Source organism: Colletotrichum truncatum, assembly GCF_014235925.2.
Source record: "Colletotrichum truncatum strain CMES1059 chromosome Unknown Contig_0001, whole genome shotgun sequence".
Lineage (NCBI taxonomy): Eukaryota > Fungi > Ascomycota > Sordariomycetes > Glomerellales > Glomerellaceae > Colletotrichum > Colletotrichum truncatum.
Genome location: NW_027222398.1, coordinates 2,299,549 through 2,324,261, shown reverse-complemented (window position 1 = coordinate 2,324,261; position 24,713 = coordinate 2,299,549). Strand labels below are relative to the sequence as shown.

Here is a 24,713-nt window from a genome sequence, read left to right as displayed (position 1 = left end):
TTACTGTCTAGTTCATTTTAAGTCCCCAGCAACTTGTTCAATCTCTCTAATTTGCCTGTAGCTTCAAGCTGAAAGATTATTTCACACATTTCTACAGCAATCCGGCTGCTTTCATTACTAAACTTGACTGTTACTTTGAGGTTGTTAAAGTAGATACCAACATAGCCAAAGTCTCATTATCTGTGTGAGGGAAGAGGAAAGAAAGACAAAGTCATATAGTATTAGTAAAGTACAGCCCTAGAGTAACTTGGGTAGTTGCAACTTTGACTCAGTTATGATTTTAGAGCGATTAGACACTTAGCCCAGGCCAGGATTGCTTTGTGTGCTCACGTATTCTCAAATGCTCATCTGCTAGGGAACACATAGTGCAAAAAAAAAAAAAAAAAAAAAATCCTCCTTGGTCTTTGTATATATATAGCGAAGATTAATTCTCATGGGATTTTAGGGAAGAACTGTATGTCTAATTGTGGTATTGTGAATACACATTCGTTTATTTTGTCACAATCAAATCAACGTACTTCAAAAGGCAGACCTTTTGCTACCTAGGCTAACTCCCAAATCTAATTCACATGTTTCCCGCTTTTTCCTTACAACCTGTTGCCCATGTTGACGTGAACAGCCTTGATCTGCGAGTATGCCTCAAGTCCCGCCTCTCCCAATTCCCTTCCAATACCGCTCTGCTTCACGCCGCCAAAAGGCACTCGAGGGTCACAGTCCTGGCTGCTGTTCACCCAGACCATACCCGACTCGATCTCGGCGGCGACCCTGTGCGCCTTCTCCAAGTTCGTCGTGAAGACAGCAGCTCCAAGACCGTAAACGCTATCGTTGGCAGTCGCAATTGCTTCCGCCTCGTCAACAAACTTTTGAATAACGACGACAGGGCCGAAGATCTCCTCGCGCCAGATCCTCATGTCGCTCTTTACGTCCGTAAACACCGTCGGGGAGATGTAGTAGCCCTTGGGCAAGTGCGCTGGCCTCTCGCCGCCAGTCTGGATCGTAGCGCCTTCGTCATGACCGATTTGGATGTAGGAGAGGATACGGTCGTACTGCTGCTTTGAGACCTGCGGGCCCTGGTACGTTTCGGAATCCCACTGGTTGCCGACTTTGCTTGTCTTCTGCACCTCTTCTATGAACTTCTTGACAAAGGTGTCGTAAATGTCCTGCTGGACCAAGATACGCGAGGTGGCTGTGCAAATCTGTCCTTGGTTGGACATGATGCCCAGATGAGACCACTTCACAGCTTGCTCGAGATCAGCGTCATTGAACACGAGCAGCGGCGACTTTCCGCCGGTTTCTAGCGTAATGTTCTTCAGAGTTGCCGAGGCCATCTTCATGATGTTCGTGGCTGTTGCGGTTGATCCCGTGAAAGCAACTTTGTCAACTAGAGGATGCTGGACAAGAGCGGCGCCGGCATCCTTTCCGAGACCATTGATGACGTTCACAACACCAGGAGGGAATCCGGCTTCCTTGATAAGACGACCGAGAATCAGGATGCTCAAAGGTGTCTGTTCTGCTGCCTTGATAACAACAGTGTTACCGCAAGCGAGGGCAGGGCCTAGTTTCCATCTACTTTTGTTAGGATGTAATCGTATCTAAAGAGCCATCGCGAACTTACGTAGCCATAGACAGCGGGTAGTTCCATGGAATGATTTGACCGACAACACCCACAGGTTGCCTGACGGTGTAGGCGAACTTGTTTGGTACGCTAATGGTTTGGCCGAAGATCTTGTCGCACCAGCCGCTGTAGTAGCGAATCACACCGACGGCCTCAACAAGGTCGTTCGTAAGTGCTTCGTTGTATGACTTGCCTGTACAATTACACAATTATGATTTGCGGCTTCAGTTAGATTCCAAAGGGCAAACTTACCATTGTCCCAGGCATCAATGGTTGCGAGTAGCTCCTTGTTCGATTCAATCAAGTCTGCAAGACGGGCCATGAGTATGCCCCTGTCTGAAGATGCCAGTTCTTTCCATGATGGGTTCTTAAGGGCAGCTGCGGCAGCCTTCACGGCCTTGTCGACGTCATCCGCATTGGCGGCGTGGACCGATGCAATCACCTCTTCGGTTCTGAATGGGAAGCATTTAGCTTGTCTTCCATTGATGATTATCTGGAATATGCGAGTGTACTTACGCTGGATCGATAGCTGGGATAGTCTGTCCAGAGGATGATGCCACGAATTCATTGTTGATGAAAAGACCTGTTGGCTGAGACCATTTCTGGCCATTGGGGGCCGTGAGTTCAATGGAGAGATCGCCCATGGTTTTGTGAAGTTGGATTCAAGGAGCTTGGAAAGGCAGATTGTAGGACGGGTAGATGAGTGCCTATGAATAATTCAGGCTGGAAGAAATTGCTATGTTGAGATAGGGAGTAAAACATGTGCTGGACTTAGATCGGATTTCTTCAGAGGGCATTGGCCTTCCGACAGTGCATCATATAAAAGGCAGGTTAAACGATTAATCTTATCAAGCCAGCGAGCTCGGCCTCGATACGAGCCCACCACCTCCGATTCTCGACAGTTTCCCAGCACATCGGCATGGCCTTCCGGGGGGCTGGAGTAATGGTGCCCCTCCCCCGCAGTGGAGTTCTAAAGATGGAACGGAGATTTCAGCAAGTGATTTGTTTTGGGGCATCCGAGCATGATTCAGGCTCACCAAGGATTGACTTGCCTCATACTCATGGCGCCGCCCTCGTTATTGTCCTGTTTCGAAGTAGAGGAAATCGTGGGGCTTTAGTCCGTCGCGGAGACCTTCCACATCAGAACGGCCCACAATGATGAGGGGCGAGCAGGATGCGCCAGGTGAATAGGCTAGAGAGGGGTAGAAACCCCACCATCACCATGCTGGGCAAAGGACATCGATAGCGGTTCTTAGTCCGAAACTACCCCTCATTAGCAGGGGTAGCTTCAGGGCCTCCAAGCTCACAGTAGCCTGACCTGAGTTGCTGTAGGTCTCATTGCAAAATCCTCCTATAGCAGCCTGGAAGAAGGAGGTCAGACTCCAAAAACAATGCATACTTCCAAACTGATCTAATTCTTCTCAGCTTCTCTATAGACTCCTTTTAGTCGCCATGGCTATATGCTATAGGTAGTCACAATGGGAGCAAGGCTGCTTTGGATGCTGCGGCTAGCAAGCCAGAGCTGACCTTTCCCAAATCCAACACCAATCGTTCTAAATAAACAATATTGCAAGATAATAAGTCTTGACCTAGTCCTTCTTGTAGGCCATCCGTGCTAGATGATTTGGATTCTACAATCTCGTTGAGCTCCATCACAAAAACACGTCATTACCACCATGCCACGGTAAGGTTGAACTCTGACCACAGTGATTCGGCCAAGGGGAGTTCTTCACAAGGTCGTTGGGGGTTTTGGGAATTGAAGCCCATATGCCACTAACAATCAAGTATTCATCGAAGCAGCGGCAGATATCATCAATTGCCCAAAACCCTGCTTCCAGAGTTTCGTCTACTACCTTGATAGATTCCTCACAAAGGCATGAAATGGTGGTGTCACTACCAGAACATGGCTAAGTATAGGTGCAACTTAAGATCCTGTTGAATCAAGTTCATCTATATCCCTTTCTATATTGGTCTGCCAACATTTCAAAGTTCGCTATGCTGCGTCTCTTTCTCTACCTCACGTTCCACGGCTTTCGGAATCTCATCCTGCAGACTCTCCCCTGCCGGCGCCCAGCCAACTACTTCCTTTCCTCTCAGTGCCTCACTGCGAGCATTTGTTCCAAAGAGCACCGCTCCATGAGGAAGTACGGTGTTTGCTTCCTCCGGACCAAGTACTTCGACCTCATCAGAAGGAATGAGTCCCTTCTTTGAGGCGGCAGTAGCAACAAGCTTGGAAATCTCTCCAAAGGACTGTAGGAAGCATTATTAGCAGACTGCATGAAGGGGTACCAGTTGCGAAGGTGGACTTACAATCTCTCCGACACCCGTGAGGTACAATCCGTTCTCGTTCCAAACCTGCGCATTACTCTTCCCCTCAACCGCCTTCTCAACCAGCTTGGCAAACAGTTGGCTCACATCCTCAACGTGCACATTGCCCCATCGGCTCAATCCTTTGCCGACCTGCACACCACGCTTGCGTTTTAATGTTGCCTCGACCAGCGCAGGGATCTGCACGCTGCGGGTGTTGGCAGGACCGAGGCCCTTGCCGTAGATGATGGGAGGGAAAACGAGTGCCGTGTTGATTTTCGGTTCATCGGCGGCGACCTTGAGGATGTAGTTATCGACGGCGCGGCTCGGATGACGCTGGATGATGGAACGGATTTCGGCAATCCCAGTGAGATCGTTGAATACGAGATCGCTTCCATCACCAGGGGTACGGTTCTTGTCGGCGAGTTCTGCGGCAGCTAGAACACTAGCACCGGAAACCTGGATCCAGTGGGCTGGCTTAGAGGTCAGTAAAGAAAGGTCTTCATTCCACGGCGCCCTAGATAAACTGCATGATAATCTGCATATCAGTTGTAACTTACATGGCTTCTGGTCCGCTCTTGAAGAAAGCGCTTTGTGAATTGTCTCGACGCTCTTCAGGTGGCTGGTGGAAGCCAAATCTGAGAACAGGCTCTGTCAGCACTGTGGTCCAAGTGGGAAACCATGTTAGTCAAAAAGGACTTACGAAGAACAACATCGGCATTGGAAACTTCGTGGGACAAAACAGTGTCATTGTCGAGGTCTCCAGCGACTACTTCCACATTCTTGAAAGTGCCAGTAATGAGCTTTCCTTTCGCGCTGTCGCGTACGAGTGCTCTGATGGCATATTCAGGGTGCGACTTCGACAGCAGTGACAGAACAGTACCGCCGATGTAACCTGTAGCTCCAGTTCTGAGGCTTCTGTTAGCGCTTCACTCACACTAGGGCGTCACAAGACACCACTCACAGAAAGATGTTGACCATTTTTACTGCTCTTTTTTGAAACAATTGAGTGATGTGTTGGAGAAGAATAGAGGTTTCAGTTTACACGGGTCAAGCCAAATCTTTAAATGTCTAAATGGGGGAGATGCGCAATTGGATACACTTATGGCGTCCATCAGCTTTGCTCGCTCGGGTTCACCTTCCAAAACAAGGGTAGTGACATAATTGCCTGTTACAAATCCGGATTGCACAATCCGCTCTTTTATGGCGGCACGGCAAACCTCCCGTTTTCCAGACAAATTGATGGCCATTGATTCTATTCAGACGGTCCACTCCAGGAGCTGTGAATTGATTTTGTAGTTCGAGAAGCATCTCATTTATTTCTAAGCTTAATTATGGAGAAAATCTGTCCCTGTCTTTTTTACATAAGCCCTTGCGCCTACGATAGCCGTTTAAACACGCCCTCCAACACGTCCAGGAAGATGTCCGCTGTAATTCGATGCCGAGTTAGCTTCTTCTAATTCCCGCGATGTATGTGAACAAGGTCAGAACTCACCATGCTTCTTCTGGAAAATGAGCATTGGCCGCAGCCGAATCGCAGAATCGCCGCTACCGCCCATGTTGACGCCATGACTCTTTGCAAGCGCCAGCACTTCGTCCCTTCGCGGGCAGTCCCAGGCGATGAATGTTCCACGATCCTTGCCCCGGAGGTTCTGAACGTGCCGCGGGTACTTGAGCGACAAACTTTCCAACTCGGAAAATAGGTGCCCTCCGATCTTGGCCGTCTGCTCGACAAGACCATGCTTCTCGATTTCTCCGTAGATGGCCTTGAATAGCAACGCCCGGACAGGGTCACCCATCCATGTGTTGAACTGGCGGTAGGGCTTATCCGGTCTCAAGCTTGCATCGCCAAAGTAGAAGCCCGCAGCCTGGGCCTTCTTGGAGAAGGTTACCATATCCGGGGGTGACGGCAAGTCCCAGTGCTCATGTGCCCAAAACTTACCAGTGGCTCCCACGCCCGTTTGGACTTCATCGACGATCATCAGGACACCCTTACGCTTGGTCAGTTCTCTGAGACCGCGGAAGAAGGCTGGTGAAGCATGGTTATCGCCGCCTTCCGACTGAATAGGCTCGACCACTATAGCTGCAACCGTCTGCTTTGCCTCGTCCAAGAGGCGCTCCGTTTCCTGAAGACACCGCTTCTCCTCTGCGGCATTTTCAGCGGCAAACTGTTCCAAGGGATATTTCAGCTGAGGAAATGGCGCGACAGGCCAATCGAACGCCGGTACATCCAGTTTGTGGATAGGCTTGCTTCGGGTGGTCGACAAGCTGCCAAAGAGGCGGCCATGGAAGCCCTTCTCGAACGACATGATCGAGTACTTCTTTGCTCCGGGTGCTTGGTTCAACATGACTGATTCAATCTCGGCGGCACTGAATTCCGCACCGCCACGCTCAAGGGTTCCTTTCCATATGCATGCTGCTTTGTACGCTGTTTCGTTGGCATCCGAACCGGTTGTCGCCGTGAAGACCTGGTTGAGCCCCTTTGGTGCGGCCTTGAGGATGCCTGTCTTCAAGAGGTCTGCGTAATCGGTTGAAGGAAAACTTCCCAGCGCCGGACGACTGGCAATCGCTCGAACCATGGCTGGGCTACTCGAGGCACGGTTGAGTTCTGCATTGTTGTATCCGAGAGGAATTGAAGCGATTTGAGCAAACCTGTTAAAAAAATAATTAGTCGTCATTACTTTACCACAATCAATATTGCCGAGGATTTTTTTGAATCACTTACACGTCCAGGAAGGTGTTCCCATCCGCATCAACCAAACTTAACATTGGCCGTATCAGCACTAAATCTTGATATAGTAGGCGAGTTTGTAAGGTTGACTCACTAGTTGCCAGTTGACTTCTCATAGTCAACAAGGGTGTTTGCACTTCTAGTGTCAAAGACTTTCTCCAACTCCGCAAGTCCATTCTTCACCACGGGCCCCGGCACAGAAGATGTTACAACCTTCGGCTTCGAAGGCTCGCCCTGGAAGACAAAGGGAGCGCAGTTGCAAGATGCTGCGGAAAACCTGCGAACACTGGCGCCATGCTGATACTGGCGCCGAGCAGCCGCAGCAAGCGTAAGTGGTCTTGAACGTCGAATGCCAGACATTGTTTCTGCCTTTAGACTGGTGCTTTGAAGATGCAGGAACAGTTACAAACCAACCCTCAAGACCTTCACCAGTCGGGTGGGAACTCCTTTTGAGTTATTGCTGACAACATGCTAATTATCATGACAAAAGTCCGTCGCTAAGGCATACCCATTGCGTTACTTACACATTCATTTCCTAACCTCGTTAAAAAAAAAGAAGTGTCAAGTAATTTCATGACTAAGACTTGGGGGAAAATCGTTGGTTTGAAACTAATCCGGCATCACCCTAGACCGAGACAGACGGGCCCGGACCCTATCGGCATTCGCTTCCCCACACTACTACATTTAGCGCCGATAAGTACGTCGCGGAAACCTTCTTCGTTTGGAAAAGTAGGGGGGGCAAACACCAAGTTATCAACTTCGAGTAAACCTTTCCAGCTTCTGCATGTCACCCCGTGATCGCCACAACCTCGTCTTGGCCCTGTCTCTAAGAATATCGGACCCCTACGATACTTGGACTCCTCTTCTCCGCCCTGTCTCCGCTGACTTTCCTTTAAGTGAGAAAAAGCACAAATATTGAATCAGGCCAGTCGGGAACACAAGCCTGAAATGTCCTTTCGGCCCTGCGTTCTGAACAACCAGCTCCTCTGCGCAAAGGCAACCAATTCACCTGCCTTTCTGATTGCCCCAGTCTTTCGATAATGCCTGCCTCAACTAGAAGCAGGGGACCCAGTAATTCTGGGACAACGAACCAGAAGGCCCAAAAGGCGACTCGAGGAAAGTCAACATCATCCACCAACAGCAACGCCAAGAAGGTTCCGAGGTCTAGGACATTCACCGGTTGCCGCACCTGCAGGAGTAGGCATCTGAAGTGTGACGAAGCCCGTCCAGTATGCTCGTCCTGCCGTCGTCTCAACTTGGTTTGCGAGGGTTATGACGGCCAGCTTCTGTGGGTTCCGGATCCCCTCTGCTCGGCCTCCACGGAGAACAAACATGCCTCTTCATCGCACCGCGGTACATCATATCGATATCCACTGTTTACCGAAGATGAGCGCAGCTCGATGGCCGTCGAGATTGTTGAGAGTATGCGAGGCTGCTCTGCTGGCGACATTGTGCTCGATCTTGATGAAAAGGTCATCCGTGGTGTCGAAGAGGATGTGTGTCTTGTCGGACCCTTCGGCGTCTTTAGAGCGTTCGATGGAGGCCCCACCGGGGAGTCTGACAAGCTTCCTTCCTCCCCCCAACTGCAGCACTCCGACAGTTCTCCCAACACATCATCCACTGAGGTCTTGCCTGATCTAGTCGATGGTGACTTGTTGGATGAGGACATCGAAGAAGTCGTGATAGAGCCTTGGTCAATTCAGGAAGACCATCTGCCAATGGAACCTTCCTTCATAACCGGTCCTTTTGACATCTTCGGAGCAGACATGTTGATGAATCTCAGCCAACCGTGGATGCATGGTGAAGGCACCGGCAGTCTTACTCACATGATGTCAATGGACGGCTCTCTGCCAACACTAGATCTCTTTTTCTCCCCTACCTCACCACGGACGCCCGCAATGGCTCATACAGAGCTTTTACCCACTGATCAAACAGCTCAGCAAGAAGAGTTGGCCCAACCACAGGAGGAATCCAACATTGTCACAAGCTCGTCATCAGCCGACGAGGCCAACTTGTCCGTCTCACACAAAGTCCCCACCCCTCTTACTAACAAACCCGGTGCGGCACCATGCCTACCGACACATGCCGCCTCCCTCTTACGATATTATAAGTCTATCGACTCATCATCGTCAGTCAAAGGCATGAGGATATCACCATGGCAGCTCTGGCTACTACCTTGCGCGCTTGAAACCTTTGCCGAGCTGTCCCTATGGAACACCACTTCCCACACCAGGCATAGTATTCTGTGCACATTATTGGCTAGGAGTGCCTTTCACTTGCATCGATCGTTGAAGGACGATCATAAGACGTCGACCAATTGGTTGGAAATAGGTCTGGACTATCAAAAGAGTGCACAGTCACATCTGAAACTGGCACTACAAAGCGAGTCTGATGAACCAAATCAGGCGAAATACAACGAGATTCTCATGGCCATACTTGCCACGGCCATGGTATCCGTAGGTCCATCCAGTCTATTTTATATCCTGGATTGTCCTTCTAACTATTCTTGTCTCTAGGTACTCTACAACGGCTCTCGCGCGGTCAAAATCTTCCTACTCGACGCCGAGCGTCTAATTCGCCTACGCGGGCTTTCGATGCCCAGATCCTTCAACGTCCGCGTCTTACACCACGTCTACACCCACCTTCGCGTCATTGCAGAAAGCACTGATATTGCAACTGAAACTTTTTCCAAGCCCAGTCAAGCAATCTCGACAAAATCTCAAGCACAGGCTGCAACCGAGATGGCCGTCTCGCTCCGCAAGTTCCGCATCGCGGAGGATTCTCTGGGTGCCGATCTGGACATCTCCAGAGAAAAGCCCGCCGAAGTGGGCTACGCGGACATACATCTCGACGTATCAGGCCACTGGCCCGTCACCATGTACCCCGATATTTACGGCGTGCCGGAGTCTCTCATGACTCTCCTGTCACAGACCATCAGCTTCGCCAACGAAAGGTCAAAGTTGGAGGCTATTGCCATGTACGACCACCGTGTCGCAGCTGCTTTGTCGAGGCATATCAAAATGCTGGAACAGCAGATCTGGTCCTGGTCGCTTGACTCGTCTGGCGTACACAACGGGCCCAGCAGGCCTCAGGAGCTCACAAACGGAAACACGAGGCTTGTCGATCATCCGGTCATCAGATCGCTGACACTGGCGATGCATCAAGCTTTGATCATTTACTTTTACCGGAGGGTATATAACATGAGCGCCATGGTGATACAAGATGCCGTCCGTAAAACGCTAGACTTTATAGAACCCTGCCTCGAGGAGATGGCAGAGGACCACGATTTCGCGACGAGCATCGGATGGGCTGGGTTCATCGCCGCGTGTGAGGCCACCACGCCTGACCTCCAGGAGCGAGGGCGGGTTATACTTGAGTCGATTGATGCTCAGGGTGTTATTTTTGGTGTTGATAAGCCGAGTGTGTTGGCTCAAAGCGTATGGGAGCAGAGGACGGCGACGGGGGATTGGACTTTGAGTTGGCCAGATTTGATGAAAACTCTAGCGAAATAGCGATCATACCAAGTGCTTTGAAAGAATCAATTAAGCGTATACAAATTTAGACAAGATTGCTTCTAGTCATGTTCATGGCATGGCCGTAGTTTCCGGCCAACTTTCTACATCCTCGGATCATAATATGCCTGCGCCTCAATGAGTGGATTCTATCGGCGTCCGCGGAGGACCGCGTCGACGCGTCGTCTAAGATTGTCCTTGATATTTCTGTAACTTTCCTGCCCTTTTCATGTGGCATCGAGATGGTTGAAGTTCTTTTCGTTTCTTTCTCCCAGATAACGTCACTTCTATTCCTTAGGTCCAGCTCATACTAAGAAGCCGCTCCTCTACCATCCAACCACTTACCATGGCATCCCATACAGACCCGTCGGTGTCACGGCTACTCACACTTTCAAACACCGATGTCCAGTTAGCAGTGCCAGAAGATGATATTGCTCCAATTCTCTCATCTCCTCCTTTCGTACAGATTTCCGGCCTATTCAACACTCGGGACCTCGGTCTAGTTCCGGGCAGCCGCATCCGGCCGGGGCTTGCTTTCCGCAGCGGCTCTCTCGAGGGAATAGACGAAAAAGGCAGGCAAGCACTATTTTATACGTTAGGTATCAAGTCAATTTTCGATCTACGGTCGCCGGGCGAGCGGGAGAAATGCCCGGAGCCACACATACCGGGCATTGAAAGCGTATGGGTTCCAAACGCGTACAACAATACCATTGACATTCGCGACTTCGTTGAAGGAGGCGGAGAACGCGGTTACTGCAAGATGTATATGGACATGATGGAGGTCTATGCCCCCACCATGAAAGTGGTTCTGCAGCATGTGAGAGACCGCCCTGGCGAGCCGTTTCTATTTCATTGCGCACGTATGTCAAAACCCAAAATCCTTCATCTTGAAGAAATCACAAATTAAAACTGAGTGTTTCAAAAGTTGGTCGTGACAGAACCGGCATTTTGGCAGGTTTGTTGATGTCGCTTGCCGGTGCCGACGAACAGACCGTAACTCTCGATTACATGCTGACGCGAATCGGGTCTGAACCCGTCCGTGAGATACTACTCGAACGGGCGAAACATGACAACAACTGTGAAAGCGGCCTTGATGTTCCCGCGTTTTATAATCTTTGCAGTCTGCGAGTGAGCACTTGGGAACTTTTCGTGAGTGAGGTAAAGGCCAAGTACGGCGGCTTTGAAAAGTATGTCACTTGTAGACTCGAAATTGCTGAAGATGATTTGGATCAGATCAAGAAGAATCTGAGAGCATAAAAAGTCTACATATAAGCAAACGAGATTTTTCTTGAAGCTACTGTCGAAGAATGAGGTTTAACGTGTGTTTTGAATCAGTCACATGCAGGCTCCAGATGTGTCATTGCACAAAGAAGATTATGAAATCAATAAGTTGGATATAATCCAAGCAACGCAGACCTTTTAGACTACATTGATGCATCATGTCACCAAAGTGTTCAACTTATACTGGTAACTATGGAGATTTTCCCATTAACATTCATAATTTGACTAATAAACTACTGTACCAAACATCTAAGCAAAGGCTAGTTTCCTTTACCTGGATAAATAAACGTGAACGTTCGTTTGAGAAAACAAATTACGAGTTTTTATGACTGAAAGATCCAGTCAGCTGCTACAGTTTGTTGGTGACACATGGCTTAAGACACGTTGTGCGAATGCGTTTATAGTTTTACACATCATATTCTTGTTGATCATAAGACTCGTTTAAATTATTCTTCGTTTTCAGCCTTGAAATCACATCATGCCACAACATCAATACCAGCATTCTTCAACAAGCCTGCCAACTCCTTTCTTGCCTCTCCCTCGAGGAGAGCAAAAGGCTTCCGCAAACCACCAGTCTTCCAGCCGCGGAGTTCCATGCCCGTCTTGACTGCGGCCGCATAGTTGTGCGACTCCAAAAACTTGCAAATGGGGAAAATCTTCTTCCACAGCTCCCTGCCCTTCTTAAGGTCTCCATTCTCCGCCACAGTCTTCCAGAGCTCGCTTGACAGCTCGGGGATGATGTTGGTCGCGCCCCACACGGAGCCCTTGGCGCCGGCGGCAAGGCCATAGAAGGTCAGAGTATCCCAGCCGTTGAACGCTGTGATGCGCGACGTGCTTGCGGCGCTGAACAGCAATTCCGTCAGGGCCGGCGCGTCACCCGAGGTGTCCTTCAGGTGCGTTACGCCAACTTCAGAGAGCGAACCGATCTCCGCTGGCGACAGCTTGACGCCACTTGCGGAGGGAATATTATAGTAGACGATGGGTAACTTGGATTCCTCGCGGATCTCTCTGAGAAGCCCGCGGAGCTCTTGCAGGTTGGGAGCGTCATAGAAAGGAGGGACGACCATGAGAGCACTAGCACCGACGGAGGCGGCGTGTACGGCATGCTCTACGGCGCGGGCCGTGGAAAGGTCGCCGATGCCAGCGACGACGGGTACGCGTCCTGCAGCGGACTTGACGGTTTGCTCTACAAGAATCTTGCGCTCTTCTGTCGAGAGGGCGGTGAACTCGCCTGTGCTGCCTCCCGGAACGAGACCATGGACACCTGCAGCAATGAGGCGCTGAATGTGAGCGTCGAGGGCGTCGGTGTCAATGGACTTTTGGCCGTGAGTGAATGGGGTGATGAGGGCGACGAGGACGCCCTTGAGGTCAGAGGGTGCCATTTTGACGGTTATGGATTACAAGATGTTGCTCAGAAGGAATTGCTGTTGAGCAATCAACAAGGAGACGACTGATAGACGATTTAAAGAGATGGAGACACTGAGTGATGGGAATATGTGAAGCCGGTCTACCTGGGTTATCCTTTGATCAGGTCTAACATCATATATCAAGTTTGTGAAATTAGTTATCTAACACATATCGGTCCCTGGTACTCTATGACGCAGGATGCCTTGCTCTTCGCAACCGTAAAATCTACACGCGCATACTTTCTCCATTGCGAAGGAGGTTATCATCATCGAATTAGGCTTTGAGTCGAGTAGGCCTGCCTGTTCCGTCAGCATCAGACAGGTAACGGTTTGAGACGATGATGGAGGCGGGGTAGCGGGGCTTTCAGATGGGAAGGACGGTAACGCGGGGCAAGCGGGTCCCGGGATCGGAGGCTACTCCGCGATTATGGATGTATCTTCGAGGATAATGCGGGGTAAGCTCGACGGCGATGTGGGGACAACTCGCGGAGACCTTCCTTGAGAACTAAGTCAGTAGATGCTTAGCCAGTATCAATGTGTTCGCGTTACGTCAAAATCATTAGCCAAGAATCAAGTCGGTCTCAAGCAGTGGTTGGTGAACTGGGGTTTGCCACTCGGAAGCTCACCCGGCTCCTTCTGGGAGCGTTGGCCGTTAGGGCCGTCAGGTGACTTGTTCTGTGAGAAGGTGATGCAGTACCAGTGGCTTTAGCTGCAAGGCTGTGAGCAGAATGCCAACCAAGCCTGGCTGCTTGGTTCCAAATGCTTGTTTCTGGGCAAAATCCGAACATTTGGGGATGCACAACTCTGCTAGACGTAATTTTTCCATCCTGCTTTACAAGTTTTTATAGCCAGAAGATGTTACATTATCACTGGTCAAGTACCACGCACATCAATATGTTGTTGCTATTTCAACTGAAGTTCGAGGTCAGATGCAATAACTCGTCGCGCACAGTGGCGCTAAGTCAAGCTGATGAAGATGAGAAAGTAAATATATTGAAGGGTATGTAATATCAGACTAAAATCGCTCAAGCAATTCCAATGCTGCGACTAAAGCTTTGCCAAAACGCCGTCTCCATTCAGATACGTAACATGCCCTCTCGTAATCTCAGCGATAGTTCGAGCTCTGCGAATCATTCATGTTAGTCGGGTAAGCATCGTGGTGCAATTTCTGCGTAACTTACCCAGCTAGTGCCATTGCAATCTTGAGTTCATACATGAGTATCTTGAGAGCGAGCTCAACACCTTCCTGACCGTTGTATTGCAAAACAGTTAGTGACGAGACATAAACGCAGTCGAGTGTGATACACTTACCGCCAAGCCCCAGATAGGAATTCTTCCCACGCAACAGTGTGATGCGCCGAGCGCGAGGGCCTTGAAGATATCGGTCCCGCGTCGAATACCACCGTCAACGGCAATAGAAATTCTGCCGGCTGCCACTGGTGCGCAAATTCTCAAGACGTCGAGCGTTGCAGAAACACCATCCAGTTGCCTGCCGCCATGGTTAGATATAACAACGCCGTCAAGACCATGTCGAATTTTCATCGCTACATCGTCTGGGTGTACACTACCACGCGTTATATTAGCCTTCTATTGACTCCCTAAGTCCAATCCTTTTCTCGCGAATCATTGTGCCTGTGGAGACTTACCACCCTTGGGCCATAGCTTGAGCTTGGTGTGTTGCCTCAGCCACGGAATTGTGCTGTCCCAGTCAAGTGAAGGATCTAACAAGTCAGTGGTTTTATGCATCGGTTCTACATGATTTTAGTCTTACCAAAATCGTGACGGCTCGCATCTTTCACATCTCTGATCTCGCCGCTCAGCTCGCTCTTTCCGTCTGACAGGAGGTTCGGCCACTCAACGCCTTCCGGCAAGCTGAAGTTGTTGCGATACTCGTTCAGGCGGCGGCCTAGGAGCGGCGTATCCACAGAAAGGAAAATTGCCTTGTAACCAGCGGCTATCGTCCAAAGTCAGTCGTCAGTTTTCATCCGGTCTGGCAAAGGCAGACAAGTGATGGCATACCCTCGGCCCTCCGCGGCATTTGAATGGTTGTCTCGCGATCCCTAAGCACACACAGTTGCATGATATAAGGGTTGCCCAGGCCTTGTGCTACCCCGTTCTCGAGCGACTCGGTTGCGTAAGATGAAAGGGCCATGCCTATGTTCATTTTTGCAGCGGCGCGGGATGTCGCGACCTCGCCATCTGGGTGCGCCAGTTTGTGCATGGCTGCAGGGCTGAAGCCGAAAGGAAATGAAACCTTCCGCATGAGATAAATTTATCAGAAACAAGCTCTCACGATCACATCTTCCAAAATTTCTACGCATGAAAGTATCTTTGTGCCGAAAATCGTGTTAGATAGGTCGATGTTGACCACGTTAACAAGAATCCGCGGTAGGATCTTGTACCGGTTGTATGCTTCCTCATTGCCGCGGAGACTGTTTCAAATTTTGGGTCAGAGACATTCTGGTATATAGATGAAGGTTTCTGGGCAGTCAACATACGTTACAAGGTCCATTGCACCCTCATTGTAGTAATCCCTATACATTTTGGGAAGCCTTTTGCTTCCCAACTCCATCAGGTCACGGATGGTATGAACCTTCGGATCCCATGTTGCGCCACGATTCGCCATTGTATCGACTCCCCTGATTCTTACAAGTGAAAGCGTTATTTAGGCTGGAATAGGAAGAAAAAAACAACTTGGATTCGGATGAGCAGGGCAGAGTAGGTAGGACAAGTGACGATGTATAACTGAGGAGACCTGGACTGTCAATAAATGCCTTCAAGCCACAACAGGCTTCACATTCTAAGTCGACATTGACCTTCCCGCCTCTGTAAGTCTTGTTTTAGTTCTCTATCATGAAGTCGGGGTCCTGTTCCAGATTGTTTGTGACGAGTACTCAAGGAAGCGCTTTCGCTCTCACAATGAAAGAACTAGACCTTTCGGTCAAACCATGCAGCATCTGCTTCGGCGATTTGGAGCTGGTCAATTTGGGCAAGTAGCTCTGAGAATACCAAATCCCTGCAGTTTGGCTTATCTGTGCCTTCGTGGGGTTGACTGGGGTTGGTTAGGGATGGCTTGGGGTAACTCGCGGACACTTTCCCAAAATGACAGCCAAAGGTTTTCCAAACTTCCCACATGCAAACTAGTGTTTCCTCTTCAATAGTTTGAGTACTACTGGGATATTGCATCTCATGGTTTCGTGGTAGCTAGCTGCGTTTCGGACCCCGATTCCGATTTGAGAAAGGGGTCCAGCAGGAGGAGCTGTCGTCAGCACGGGTATGATGAATTGTTTTGCTCTGCTCTAAGACCGAAACTGTCTGAATCTTGTCGTAAATCCAGCGGTTGTTAATGACAGTGTGGGGCTAGCTTCGGCGAGACTTTACAATACATTTGAAGAGCCCTCAATTGGACTTGGTAATAGATTGCTCGATTCGGCTTATGGTGAAGTTACCCGATGGCTGGTCCAGTCTCAATTGGAAAGCAAAAATTTATATACATCTGCCTTATGTACGGAAGAGCTTCCGAGTGCTTCACTATTCGAGCTTTCGATTGCTTTTCTGTACACTAAGACAAACAACTTAAGAGGCTTGTCTAGCTTCCATCATTGTTGGCCAGTTTTGTTCTTCAAGCATCCAACTACACACAAAATGAGGGCAATGAGAGCTTCGTCGGCGATACGCCACACCTCAACCAAGCCCAGTACCTTCATCGCATTATCTTCTCCGGTGTCCAACTCGCGAAGGGCACTATCAACAACAGCATCCGTCCATGCTTCCTGGCCGACCACTCACTCAAAAATCTCAAACCCCTCTCCTACACAGAACTTCATCGACAACAAGTTCACCTCGTCGTCGGCAGCCAAATGGATCGATGTCCACGATCCTGCCACCAACAACGTCGTAACACGCGTTCCAGAGAGCACCGATGAGGAACTTCGCGCCGCCGTTGAGAGCGCTCAGCGCGCCTTCCCAGAATGGAAGGCAACGAGCATCTTGCGCCGCCAGCAGATCATGTTCAACTTTGTGAACTTGATCCGCAGAGACTGGGACCGTCTCGCTGCGTCTATCACGCTTGAGCAGGGAAAGACCTTTGCTGATGCGCGAGGAGATGTTCTTCGTGGCCTCCAGGTTGCGGAAACGGCCTGTGGAATCACAACTCAAATTACCGGCGAGGTTCTCGAAGTGGCCAAGGACATGGAGACTCGGAGCTATCGCGAGCCTCTTGGTGTTGTTGCCGCCATTTGCCCCTTTAGTAAGTTTCTCTTCCGTCTTTCCAGCATAAGATGTTTCTCTAACCTTTTGTCACTGAACAGACTTCCCTGCTATGATTCCATTGTGGTCTATTCCGATAGCTACTGTAACAGGAAACACATTGGTCCTGAAGCCTTCAGAAAGAGACCCAGGTGCCGCTATGATTCTTGCCGAACTAGCCAAGGAGGCCGGTTTCCCCGCTGGCGTTATCAACATCATTCACGGTACTCACCGTGCCGTCAACTTCATCCTCGACGAGCCCGCAATCAAGGCCATTTCTTTCGTCGGCGGAAACGCTGCTGGAGAATACATCTACACCCGCGGCTCCGCCAACGGCAAGCGCGTCCAGGCCAACCTTGGCGCAAAGAACCACGCTGTTGTGCTCCCCGACAGCAACAAGCAACAGACCATCAACGCCATCACCGGTGCCGCTTTCGGCGCGGCCGGTCAGCGTTGCATGGCCCTCAGCGCTCTCGTCCTAACGGGTGCCGAAACTCACTCCTGGGTTGACGACCTCGTCGCGTCCGCCAAGCAACTCAAGGTGGACGGCGGCTTCGAAGACGGTGCCGACTTGGGTCCCGTCATCAGCCCTCAAAGTCTTGCCCGCATCGAGTCTCTCATCGAGAGCGCCGAGAAGGAGGGCGCCAAGGTCGTTCTCGACGGACGAGGATACCGTCCCTCCAAATACCCGAACGGCAACTTCCTCGGACCGACCATCATAACCGGCGTCAAGCCGCATATGAAGTGCTACAAGGAGGAAATCTTTGGGCCCGTGCTGGTGGTTCTCGAGGCCGATAGCCTTGCAGAGGCCACACAGCTCGTCAACGAGAACCCCTACGGCAACGGTGTCGCGCTCTTCACAAACTCGGGTGCGTCCGCGACCTGGTTCCAGAAGCATGTCGAAGCTGGCCAGATCGGCGTCAACGTCCCTATCCCCGTGCCCCTGCCCATGTTCAGCTTCACCGGAAACAAGGCCAGTATCGCGGGAGGCGGCGTCAACACTTTCTACGGCAAGCCTGGCCTGAACTTTTACACTCAGACCAAGACGGTTACGAGCTTGTGGAAGCTGGGAGATGATGAGGCTGCCAAGGCGAGCGTTGTGATGCCGACGCAGAATTAGATTTTGGTGTATTCATTAGACGCATTCTCAGGTTAGGTTCAAAAATTTCTTTGAGTAGGGCAGTCCCGGCTATTTCAAGTCCAGTTTCCATCAAATAAAACCTGGAATTAATAGAAACTATGTTGTGGTGTTTCTCTTAATCTAGTGCTGGTATCAGGCAAGGTAAAATGGGTGTTCAAATCATATGCAGATAAGCATGTGAGAAATGTTGTGTGACTGTACGTAAGAATTTCGAGTAGCCTTAAGACTTTTTGCATACACATAATCTAACGACAGTGACTGACGAGAGAAGCGATGAGGATGGTGCACTGTGTTTTCTACGTTTGATCATGGGATTCTCTCGGCCTAGGTTAAGCTGGATAACAAAGTCTGAAGGCATATTTGATAGCCAGGCGAAGATGTCGAGTTGTGTAGGGTGGTGACTATACTGAAACCAGCACGCCAATATGTTACATCTTCCTCTTATAGGTGCCAACACGAGGAGCTTCGCTGCTTGCCCCTACTCGCATCAGAAGAGACCAATGTGACTTCCTGATTACCCCTTTTGACCCCGCAGAAGTCAATGCTTTCCATTCAGTCATCACGAAGAACCCGACGAGAAACATGTGGTTCAAACAAACAAATTACTTTTATTCGCTAATCAAACGTAATCTTGGTACCAGTGTGCTTGGCCGCCGTACCCGTCAATCTCGCAACCATGATATCATCCTGGGCCTTGAGCTCCGATGAGGGCTTAGCAGGGCGGGGCTTGCGCTCCGTCTGTGTCTCCTCTGCAGCACCGCCGTCTTCGCCTTGTTGCTGTCTCCTCTTGGGCGCGTCCTTTCCGAACCGCTTCTTGTATCTTGTCTGGTCATCCTCCGCCAGCTCAATCTTGAGCATGCGTCCGAGCAGCTTGTTTACCCACCACTTTCTCGTCTTGACCTTCTGCTCGTCCGCCGCTGGCTTCTTCTGCTTCTTCTCTTCGCTCTCCTCGTCCTCGCCCTCCTTCATATCCTCGTCGCCGTCCTCGTCCTTCTTCTTGGACTCGACAAAGTCCTCCTCCGTCTCAATCTCCTCCTTGATCTTGACGAAGCCCTTGACGGCCCAGCCCGCGGATTCCGGCTCACGGAACTTAACCCAGCCGTAACCCTTGCACTTGCCCGAGTCTTCAAATGTTGCGACCTTGACCCAGTCAATTTGTCCGCACTTCTCGAAATGCTGGTACACATCGTCGTCGGTCGTCTTGAAACTCAGGTTGCCTACAAAGATCTTGCTGCTCTTGGGAACCTCTTCCTTGGCGGCCGCCTTGCCGCCAGCTGCTGTCTTGCCCTCCTCTGCCTCGGCCTCCTTCTTCGGCCTTCCCTCGAACGAGGTCGCGTCCTTGATCAGCAACTTGCGGTGGCCCAGCTCGGCTTCGGTAAGCGCAATGGCTGCGACCTTGGGCGCAATGTCGTTGAAGTCGACGTAGGCGAAACCCTTGTTGTTCGGCTTTTCCTTGCCCTGCTGCTTGGTCGTGGGCATGTGTAATCTCGTGATGGACTCCTCAGTGATCATCTCTCCCGAGTTGGCGATCAGCCACTTGCGCAGCTCATCGGCCGTGATGAAAAACGGCAGGTTGCCGATCCAGACACCATGCTCCGAGCGCTTCGCGGCTTGTTCCTTGTCTTCCTTCTCCTTCTTCTTCTTGGCCTCCTTCTCATCGTCGCTGTCGACCTTGGTTGGGAGCTTCTTGCCCTTCTTCAACGCACGCTTTGCGCGCTTGGAAGGGGGCTCGGGGGCTTCGAGGTCGACTTCGATTTCTTCGACGTTGGACTTGCGCTTCTTGGAATCGGAGGGCTTTGGCGAAGAGGAAGAAGCCTCGGAGGCGGAGGAGGCGACGGAAGCAGCATCGTCGACGACCTCAACCTTGGCCTCCTTGGTCTTGGACCGCTTCTTGGTTTCTGAGGTGGCCATTGTAATTAATGTGATGGCAGAGATGATCTAGGGTTCCTAGAGATTGTGGGCGGTCGCTCCAGAAACGTCAAGAATACTCGGCCGGTTGCTGGAAGCGACTGAGAATCTCGAACGGGGACCCTTTTCCGATGGACTTTGCCCCGAAATTTTTTTTGTCCATCAATTGGGACTGATAAGCGATAAGCGATACGCATTCGATGGTGGACCCACCACGGTGAACTCACCGAGGCTGACCTTGATGGATCCCTGTCAGGCCGGGCGGATGTAGCGGTACACGAACAGGGTGCACGGGGAGGTAGCTTTGCACATTTGTGGCTGCAACGGACTGACTCTGGTTTAGTGCCAAGCAGATCCAAGATGGCTGGTATTTCCGCCTAAATTTACGCCCTGCATCTTCGTTCCCCTATGGTCTTGAGTAAGCTTCCAGATGGAGAGACAGGAAGCAGACGGGAGAGGCAATGGAACGAAAAGGAAGAGTGGTGACTGAGACTCCCAGTTTGAGACGTGGGCGCTGAGACTTGGTCTCCCTTTTGGCAAGGCATGTTTACAATGGTGTTGTTTTGTTCCAGGTGTAATAACAACAACTACTTTACAAGGGACGGAATGCAGGCATGAAAGGAGACAGCCCGAGGCAACAAAGCGCAAATGTAACGCAAGAAATGATGAATAGAGTAAGATTTAAGCAATTCTTCTCCAAGACGGTGAGGGGCATCCACCCACCAGCCAGGGAGTTCCAGGTTTCTTTTCAGGGACACTTCCAGGCCACAGACTTGGAGGGGTTCACTGACGATAGATATGACTGGGGGGGCCACCCGCGACCCGCAATGAAAGTCATCAACCTGGGCGGCGCCTCAAGGCTTGCCAAGACGTTCAGCCGCTAGAGGGGCCGCTGTTGACATTGCAAAGCACGCTAAAGTGGGTTCAAGCTAAGAAAGATGGCGGGAGAAGGAAAAAAAACCACCAACGGAGAAATGACAATCGAGTGTTGCAAAAAAAAAAAAAAAAAAAAAAAAAAAAAAGAGGACGAATGCCTTTTGCAGAGACAAGGGACCCCACCATCAAAGCCAAAAAAGCGCCAGCGCCGTCTCTTTGGTGCCCTCCGTCATCCACTCACGTGCCGCCCACTTTTGACGAATGAGATCCGCCCGTCGCCTGGCGAAACCTCGAGTGACCGCCAGCTGCCCACCCCCGGTCACAACAACCAATCCAGCTAATGGCCTCGGAAGTACCACTACACTGGGTAAGGTATCTCTACGTGTCTGCGATCTCTCTCTGCAGCGCTGCATCCGCCCCGCCCTTGCTGTTTCGGCATAGGGCATCCATCGGGTTCGCTGGTGGAGTCTCTTTCCCTTCCCACCCCCCTTGACCGCTTCTGCTTTTTTAATATTACAGGCGACCTGCAGCACCCTCCATCCACTGGGCGGCGAGTCTCCAGTGCTGGCATCTCCTCTGGAGCCGCAGTGCAGATTCTTAGTGGGTACGCAGACAACAGGCGGGATCCAGCCAACGCACGTTGCTTGGGTTGGGCAGAAAGCCAAGGTCCAGCTGGTCTTGGTTCCCCCTTCCCAGCAAAGGTGGTAGCTGCTGCAGTAGGTCCAAGTGCCACTTGCACTTGCAAAAACCCCAGCGAAAAAGGCAAAGTGCCCTTTTTCTTCCCTTCCCTCTCCACCGTCTCCCACTCGCTTCGCTTCGCTCCATCTCCATCGCTCCCTCTTCCTCTCCCCTTTGCCCCCCAAACAAATCCTCCTTCTTCCCCCCTCACCATTCATAACAATCACCAACCCCATCAATCAACTACACCATCCTTTCGTCGCCTTCCCTACACAATCGGCCAAACTTTATCAATCAAAGGATTTCCTTTTTCTGGTCGTCTCTGGACTGTTGTCGTCGTCGTCGTTTGTTTGGACGCAACCGTCGTCGTCATCTAGCCTCAAAACCCCAGGCTTTTCTCTCCACCGAAACCCGACCGACCGACCCATCGTTCGCAATCAATTCAAACATGAATGTGTTGCTCTCGCCACAACCGCCTCTCTTCCAACATCCACACGAAGCCAACCGTATTTCTCCGTCTCGCTCTTGTAAGTATTTTTTTTTTCTTTTATTTAAATTTATGCTTTATCTATCTTCATTATAGAAGAAAAAAAAAAGAGCTGTTCGCCGTGCATCCCGACGCTAACCCAGAAACAGTGAGCCCATTCCACAACATGGCTAGCAGCCGCAAGCGCAAGGCCGACGAAGATGGTGACGAGATGTCCCTCTCACCTCGAAGCTCCCCATCTGCATCGTCGAGACAACTTGCCCGACCTTCGAAAAAGGTCCGCTCTAACGAACTTGTCGGTCGCCCGCTCACACTTCCCCGACTGCTTGAGACATTGGATCCTACCCAGCTGCGAACCGTTCTCGAACGAATTTGCGAACGTCATCCAGACATTGGCCAAGAGGTCGTCAGCAGTGCTCCCCGTCCAACCGTCGATGCTGCCCACGGCGTTCTGCAGGAGTATCAGGAGAAGATGAAGGCCGCTATCCCTTACGGCGAGACTAGCCCCGATTACACCTATTACCGTGTCAAGGCGCCGTTGACCGCCCTTATTGATGCCCTTCTCGACTTCACCCCGCAATATCTTCCTCCCAACGAGACCCAAACCACCGTCTCGCTGCAATATTTGGATGGCGCCACTAAGATCATCCATCAACTCCCCGACTGGGAACCTCAGCAGTACCGTCACCACAAGGAAAACGCATATGACGAAATTGCTAAGGCCTGGGCTCTGGTTATCAACGAGGCGGCTAAGCGCGGTGGAGGTCTCAGCCTGCACACCGGCGGATGGGACCAGGTCCTAGCGAAGCATCACGAGATCTCGGGTGGACGCATGGGCACGGCAATGAATGCTATGGCTGCGGGCGTAAGCTGGATGGCCAACAACTCTTCCAATGGACAGCCTGCAAACTCCGCCTCCGACCCGAATTCGATTCTCAACCAACTAATGTCTGGAACCTATGGCGCACCCGTACGGGTAGGACCTTGGTAAAGCGGCATGGAAATGGAATAATATTAAGGGTGGATTATTACCACGACACACAACATCGGCCACGGTCGATTACTTCTCTGAACATATCACAACGACTATAACGACGGCTTTTTCTTCATTTTCCATGTTTCTCACTTCATTCAGCATGGGCGGCAACGGGCATAGACTTTTGGTTTCCGCGGACACTTTCTTGTCACAAGGGCCGGGACACGGGAGGGTGGCGTTTCTTGCCTTTTTTATTTTTGTTGTTTTTTTTCGATCGATGATATCCCTTTCCTGTCGCATGTTGCGGAGTCTTCCCACGCAAGGGATGCAGTTGTTACGAAATTGCAACGTCTTCCTGCCGATACATTGGGTTCGACGAGGAAATCGAGTCACAAATTCTACGTGTAGGTAGTCTTGGTTTTATTAAAGGGTCAAGGGGGGGAGGAAGCATTCCAGGGCAGCAATCAATCCATAAACCTACCTACTTGGGAGGTCTTCACAAGTTTTAAGAACAGCCTTTCTCATCCATGCGCGTATATAAGTATTGGTCAGCAAAAGGCCCTGCCTCATAGATTTTGCATGGGAGTGAACTCACAAATAAGGCTGTAATTGGTCTGGTGGTTGAGCCGTGCAAGACAGAGTATGGTTGTTTTACAGCAATAGGTTGATTTCCTTATTACGCACTGAGATATGTTGGGGCAGTATAAGAATTCTGAGTATTAACATGTTTGATCCATGCGACTACAATGCTGTTTTTGTGCAAGTTGAAGGTGCATCTGTTTCAACTGCCCACAGTACTAAGTGACACGAATCAAACAATGGGCAGCCACGGCAAGTTTTACAAACTGCAGCCAAGTAGGCGTGCATACAGCAACCCTTCTGGAGTCATGCATCCGATTGCCTTTGCCAAACTTGGCTTTTTCGGGGTTCGACGGCTTTCTGATGCAACCCCTCCCTCCGTGCGTGCCTGATCATCATGAACCCGTAACCGAAGACGAGATCAGCTGCGGCTTCCCCCTCCCATGATAAGTTTACATTGCATATTAAGCTATTTCCCGAAGATGAAATGAGAATTACATGAGATTATTTATCCCGTGATGCATGCGCTAGGGGGTGCCTGAAACTTCATAAAGATGGTGCACGTCTTTGGTTCGTCATGGTGACATTGGATCCCCATTGATGGAGAGATGAGCCATGAGCCGCCTCGTCCAGGGTGCTCCAGGGAGCTTTGGCGGGGTAGGTTTGTGGAGGGCCCACGGTTTAGTGTACTGTTCGGACGACAGGCGCCCTGGTGGCAGCGAACCCTCAGGTACTGTTGATTATCGATAAGGTGCCTCCCGCTCCAAGAGGCCCCCAGCAGCCCCCCAGCGGCTTATCTAAGTGCATCCAAGTCACGTGAATACCCGTCATTAGCTGGCTCGACGCGTGAAGGCAGCGGCGAACACAAACGCGCCACACCCCGACGGTTGACAATCTAGGCAGACAGCTCATACCTGGTTTATGTGACAAACCCCCCCTCATTCCTATTTCGAAAACCTCGGATTCGC

At 50.8% G+C, this 24,713-nt stretch overlaps 10 protein-coding genes across 10 annotated transcripts; 4 read left to right on the top strand and 6 right to left on the bottom strand.

Annotated features, from left to right (window-relative positions):
- Positions 1-587: 587 nt before the first annotated feature.
- CTRU02_200580 (aldehyde dehydrogenase) lies at positions 588-2,259 on the bottom strand (the record flags this gene model as incomplete). The annotated part of the gene is made up of 4 exons (XM_036718588.1): positions 588-1,566; positions 1,616-1,808; positions 1,868-2,067; positions 2,132-2,259. 4 exons carry the CDS (start codon positions 2,257-2,259, stop codon positions 588-590), a joined length of 1,500 nt encoding a protein of 499 aa, XP_036589588.1.
- A 1,339-nt stretch (positions 2,260-3,598) lies between these two features.
- Positions 3,599-4,903, bottom strand: CTRU02_200579 (nad dependent epimerase dehydratase family protein; the record flags this gene model as incomplete). Its single annotated transcript, XM_070203714.1, has 5 exons — positions 3,599-3,865; positions 3,926-4,395; positions 4,483-4,560; positions 4,626-4,831; positions 4,887-4,903. 5 exons carry the CDS (start codon positions 4,901-4,903, stop codon positions 3,599-3,601), a joined length of 1,038 nt encoding a protein of 345 aa, XP_070062296.1.
- A 397-nt stretch (positions 4,904-5,300) lies between these two features.
- On the bottom strand, positions 5,301-7,013 carry CTRU02_200578 (4-aminobutyrate aminotransferase; the record flags this gene model as incomplete). Its single annotated transcript, XM_070203713.1, has 4 exons — positions 5,301-5,350; positions 5,418-6,574; positions 6,648-6,683; positions 6,748-7,013. 4 exons carry the CDS (start codon positions 7,011-7,013, stop codon positions 5,301-5,303), a joined length of 1,509 nt encoding a protein of 502 aa, XP_070062295.1.
- Positions 7,014-7,693: 680 nt separating this feature from the next.
- On the top strand, positions 7,694-10,165 carry CTRU02_200577 (uncharacterized protein; the record flags this gene model as incomplete). The annotated part of the gene is made up of 2 exons (XM_036718586.1): positions 7,694-9,109; positions 9,170-10,165. The coding sequence occupies 2 exons, from the start codon at positions 7,694-7,696 to the stop codon at positions 10,163-10,165; spliced, it is 2,412 nt and encodes an 803-aa protein (XP_036589586.1).
- A 346-nt stretch (positions 10,166-10,511) lies between these two features.
- On the top strand, positions 10,512-11,422 carry CTRU02_200576 (tyrosine phosphatase; the record flags this gene model as incomplete). The annotated part of the gene is made up of 2 exons (XM_036718585.1): positions 10,512-11,025; positions 11,091-11,422. 2 exons carry the CDS (start codon positions 10,512-10,514, stop codon positions 11,420-11,422), a joined length of 846 nt encoding a protein of 281 aa, XP_036589585.1.
- Positions 11,423-11,922: 500 nt separating this feature from the next.
- On the bottom strand, positions 11,923-12,828 carry CTRU02_200575 (dihydrodipicolinate synthase; the record flags this gene model as incomplete). The annotated part of the gene is made up of 1 exon (XM_036718584.1): positions 11,923-12,828. The coding sequence occupies one exon, from the start codon at positions 12,826-12,828 to the stop codon at positions 11,923-11,925; it is 906 nt and encodes a 301-aa protein (XP_036589584.1).
- A 1,071-nt stretch (positions 12,829-13,899) lies between these two features.
- Positions 13,900-15,478, bottom strand: CTRU02_200574 (2-hydroxy-acid oxidase; the record flags this gene model as incomplete). The annotated part of the gene is made up of 8 exons (XM_036718583.1): positions 13,900-13,975; positions 14,034-14,110; positions 14,164-14,417; positions 14,499-14,573; positions 14,624-14,806; positions 14,872-15,106; positions 15,182-15,284; positions 15,351-15,478. The coding sequence occupies 8 exons, from the start codon at positions 15,476-15,478 to the stop codon at positions 13,900-13,902; spliced, it is 1,131 nt and encodes a 376-aa protein (XP_036589583.1).
- A 1,028-nt stretch (positions 15,479-16,506) lies between these two features.
- Positions 16,507-18,220, top strand: CTRU02_200573 (methylmalonate-semialdehyde dehydrogenase, mitochondrial precursor; the record flags this gene model as incomplete). Its single annotated transcript, XM_036718582.1, has 2 exons — positions 16,507-17,101; positions 17,163-18,220. 2 exons carry the CDS (start codon positions 16,507-16,509, stop codon positions 18,218-18,220), a joined length of 1,653 nt encoding a protein of 550 aa, XP_036589582.1.
- Positions 18,221-18,856: 636 nt separating this feature from the next.
- Positions 18,857-20,152, bottom strand: CTRU02_200572 (RNA recognition domain-containing protein; the record flags this gene model as incomplete). The annotated part of the gene is made up of 1 exon (XM_036718581.1): positions 18,857-20,152. One exon carries the CDS (start codon positions 20,150-20,152, stop codon positions 18,857-18,859), a length of 1,296 nt encoding a protein of 431 aa, XP_036589581.1.
- A 1,999-nt stretch (positions 20,153-22,151) lies between these two features.
- On the top strand, positions 22,152-23,181 carry CTRU02_200571 (nuclear envelope protein Cut8; the record flags this gene model as incomplete). The annotated part of the gene is made up of 2 exons (XM_036718580.1): positions 22,152-22,230; positions 22,340-23,181. The coding sequence occupies 2 exons, from the start codon at positions 22,152-22,154 to the stop codon at positions 23,179-23,181; spliced, it is 921 nt and encodes a 306-aa protein (XP_036589580.1).
- Between the last annotated feature and the right edge of the window lie 1,532 nt (positions 23,182-24,713).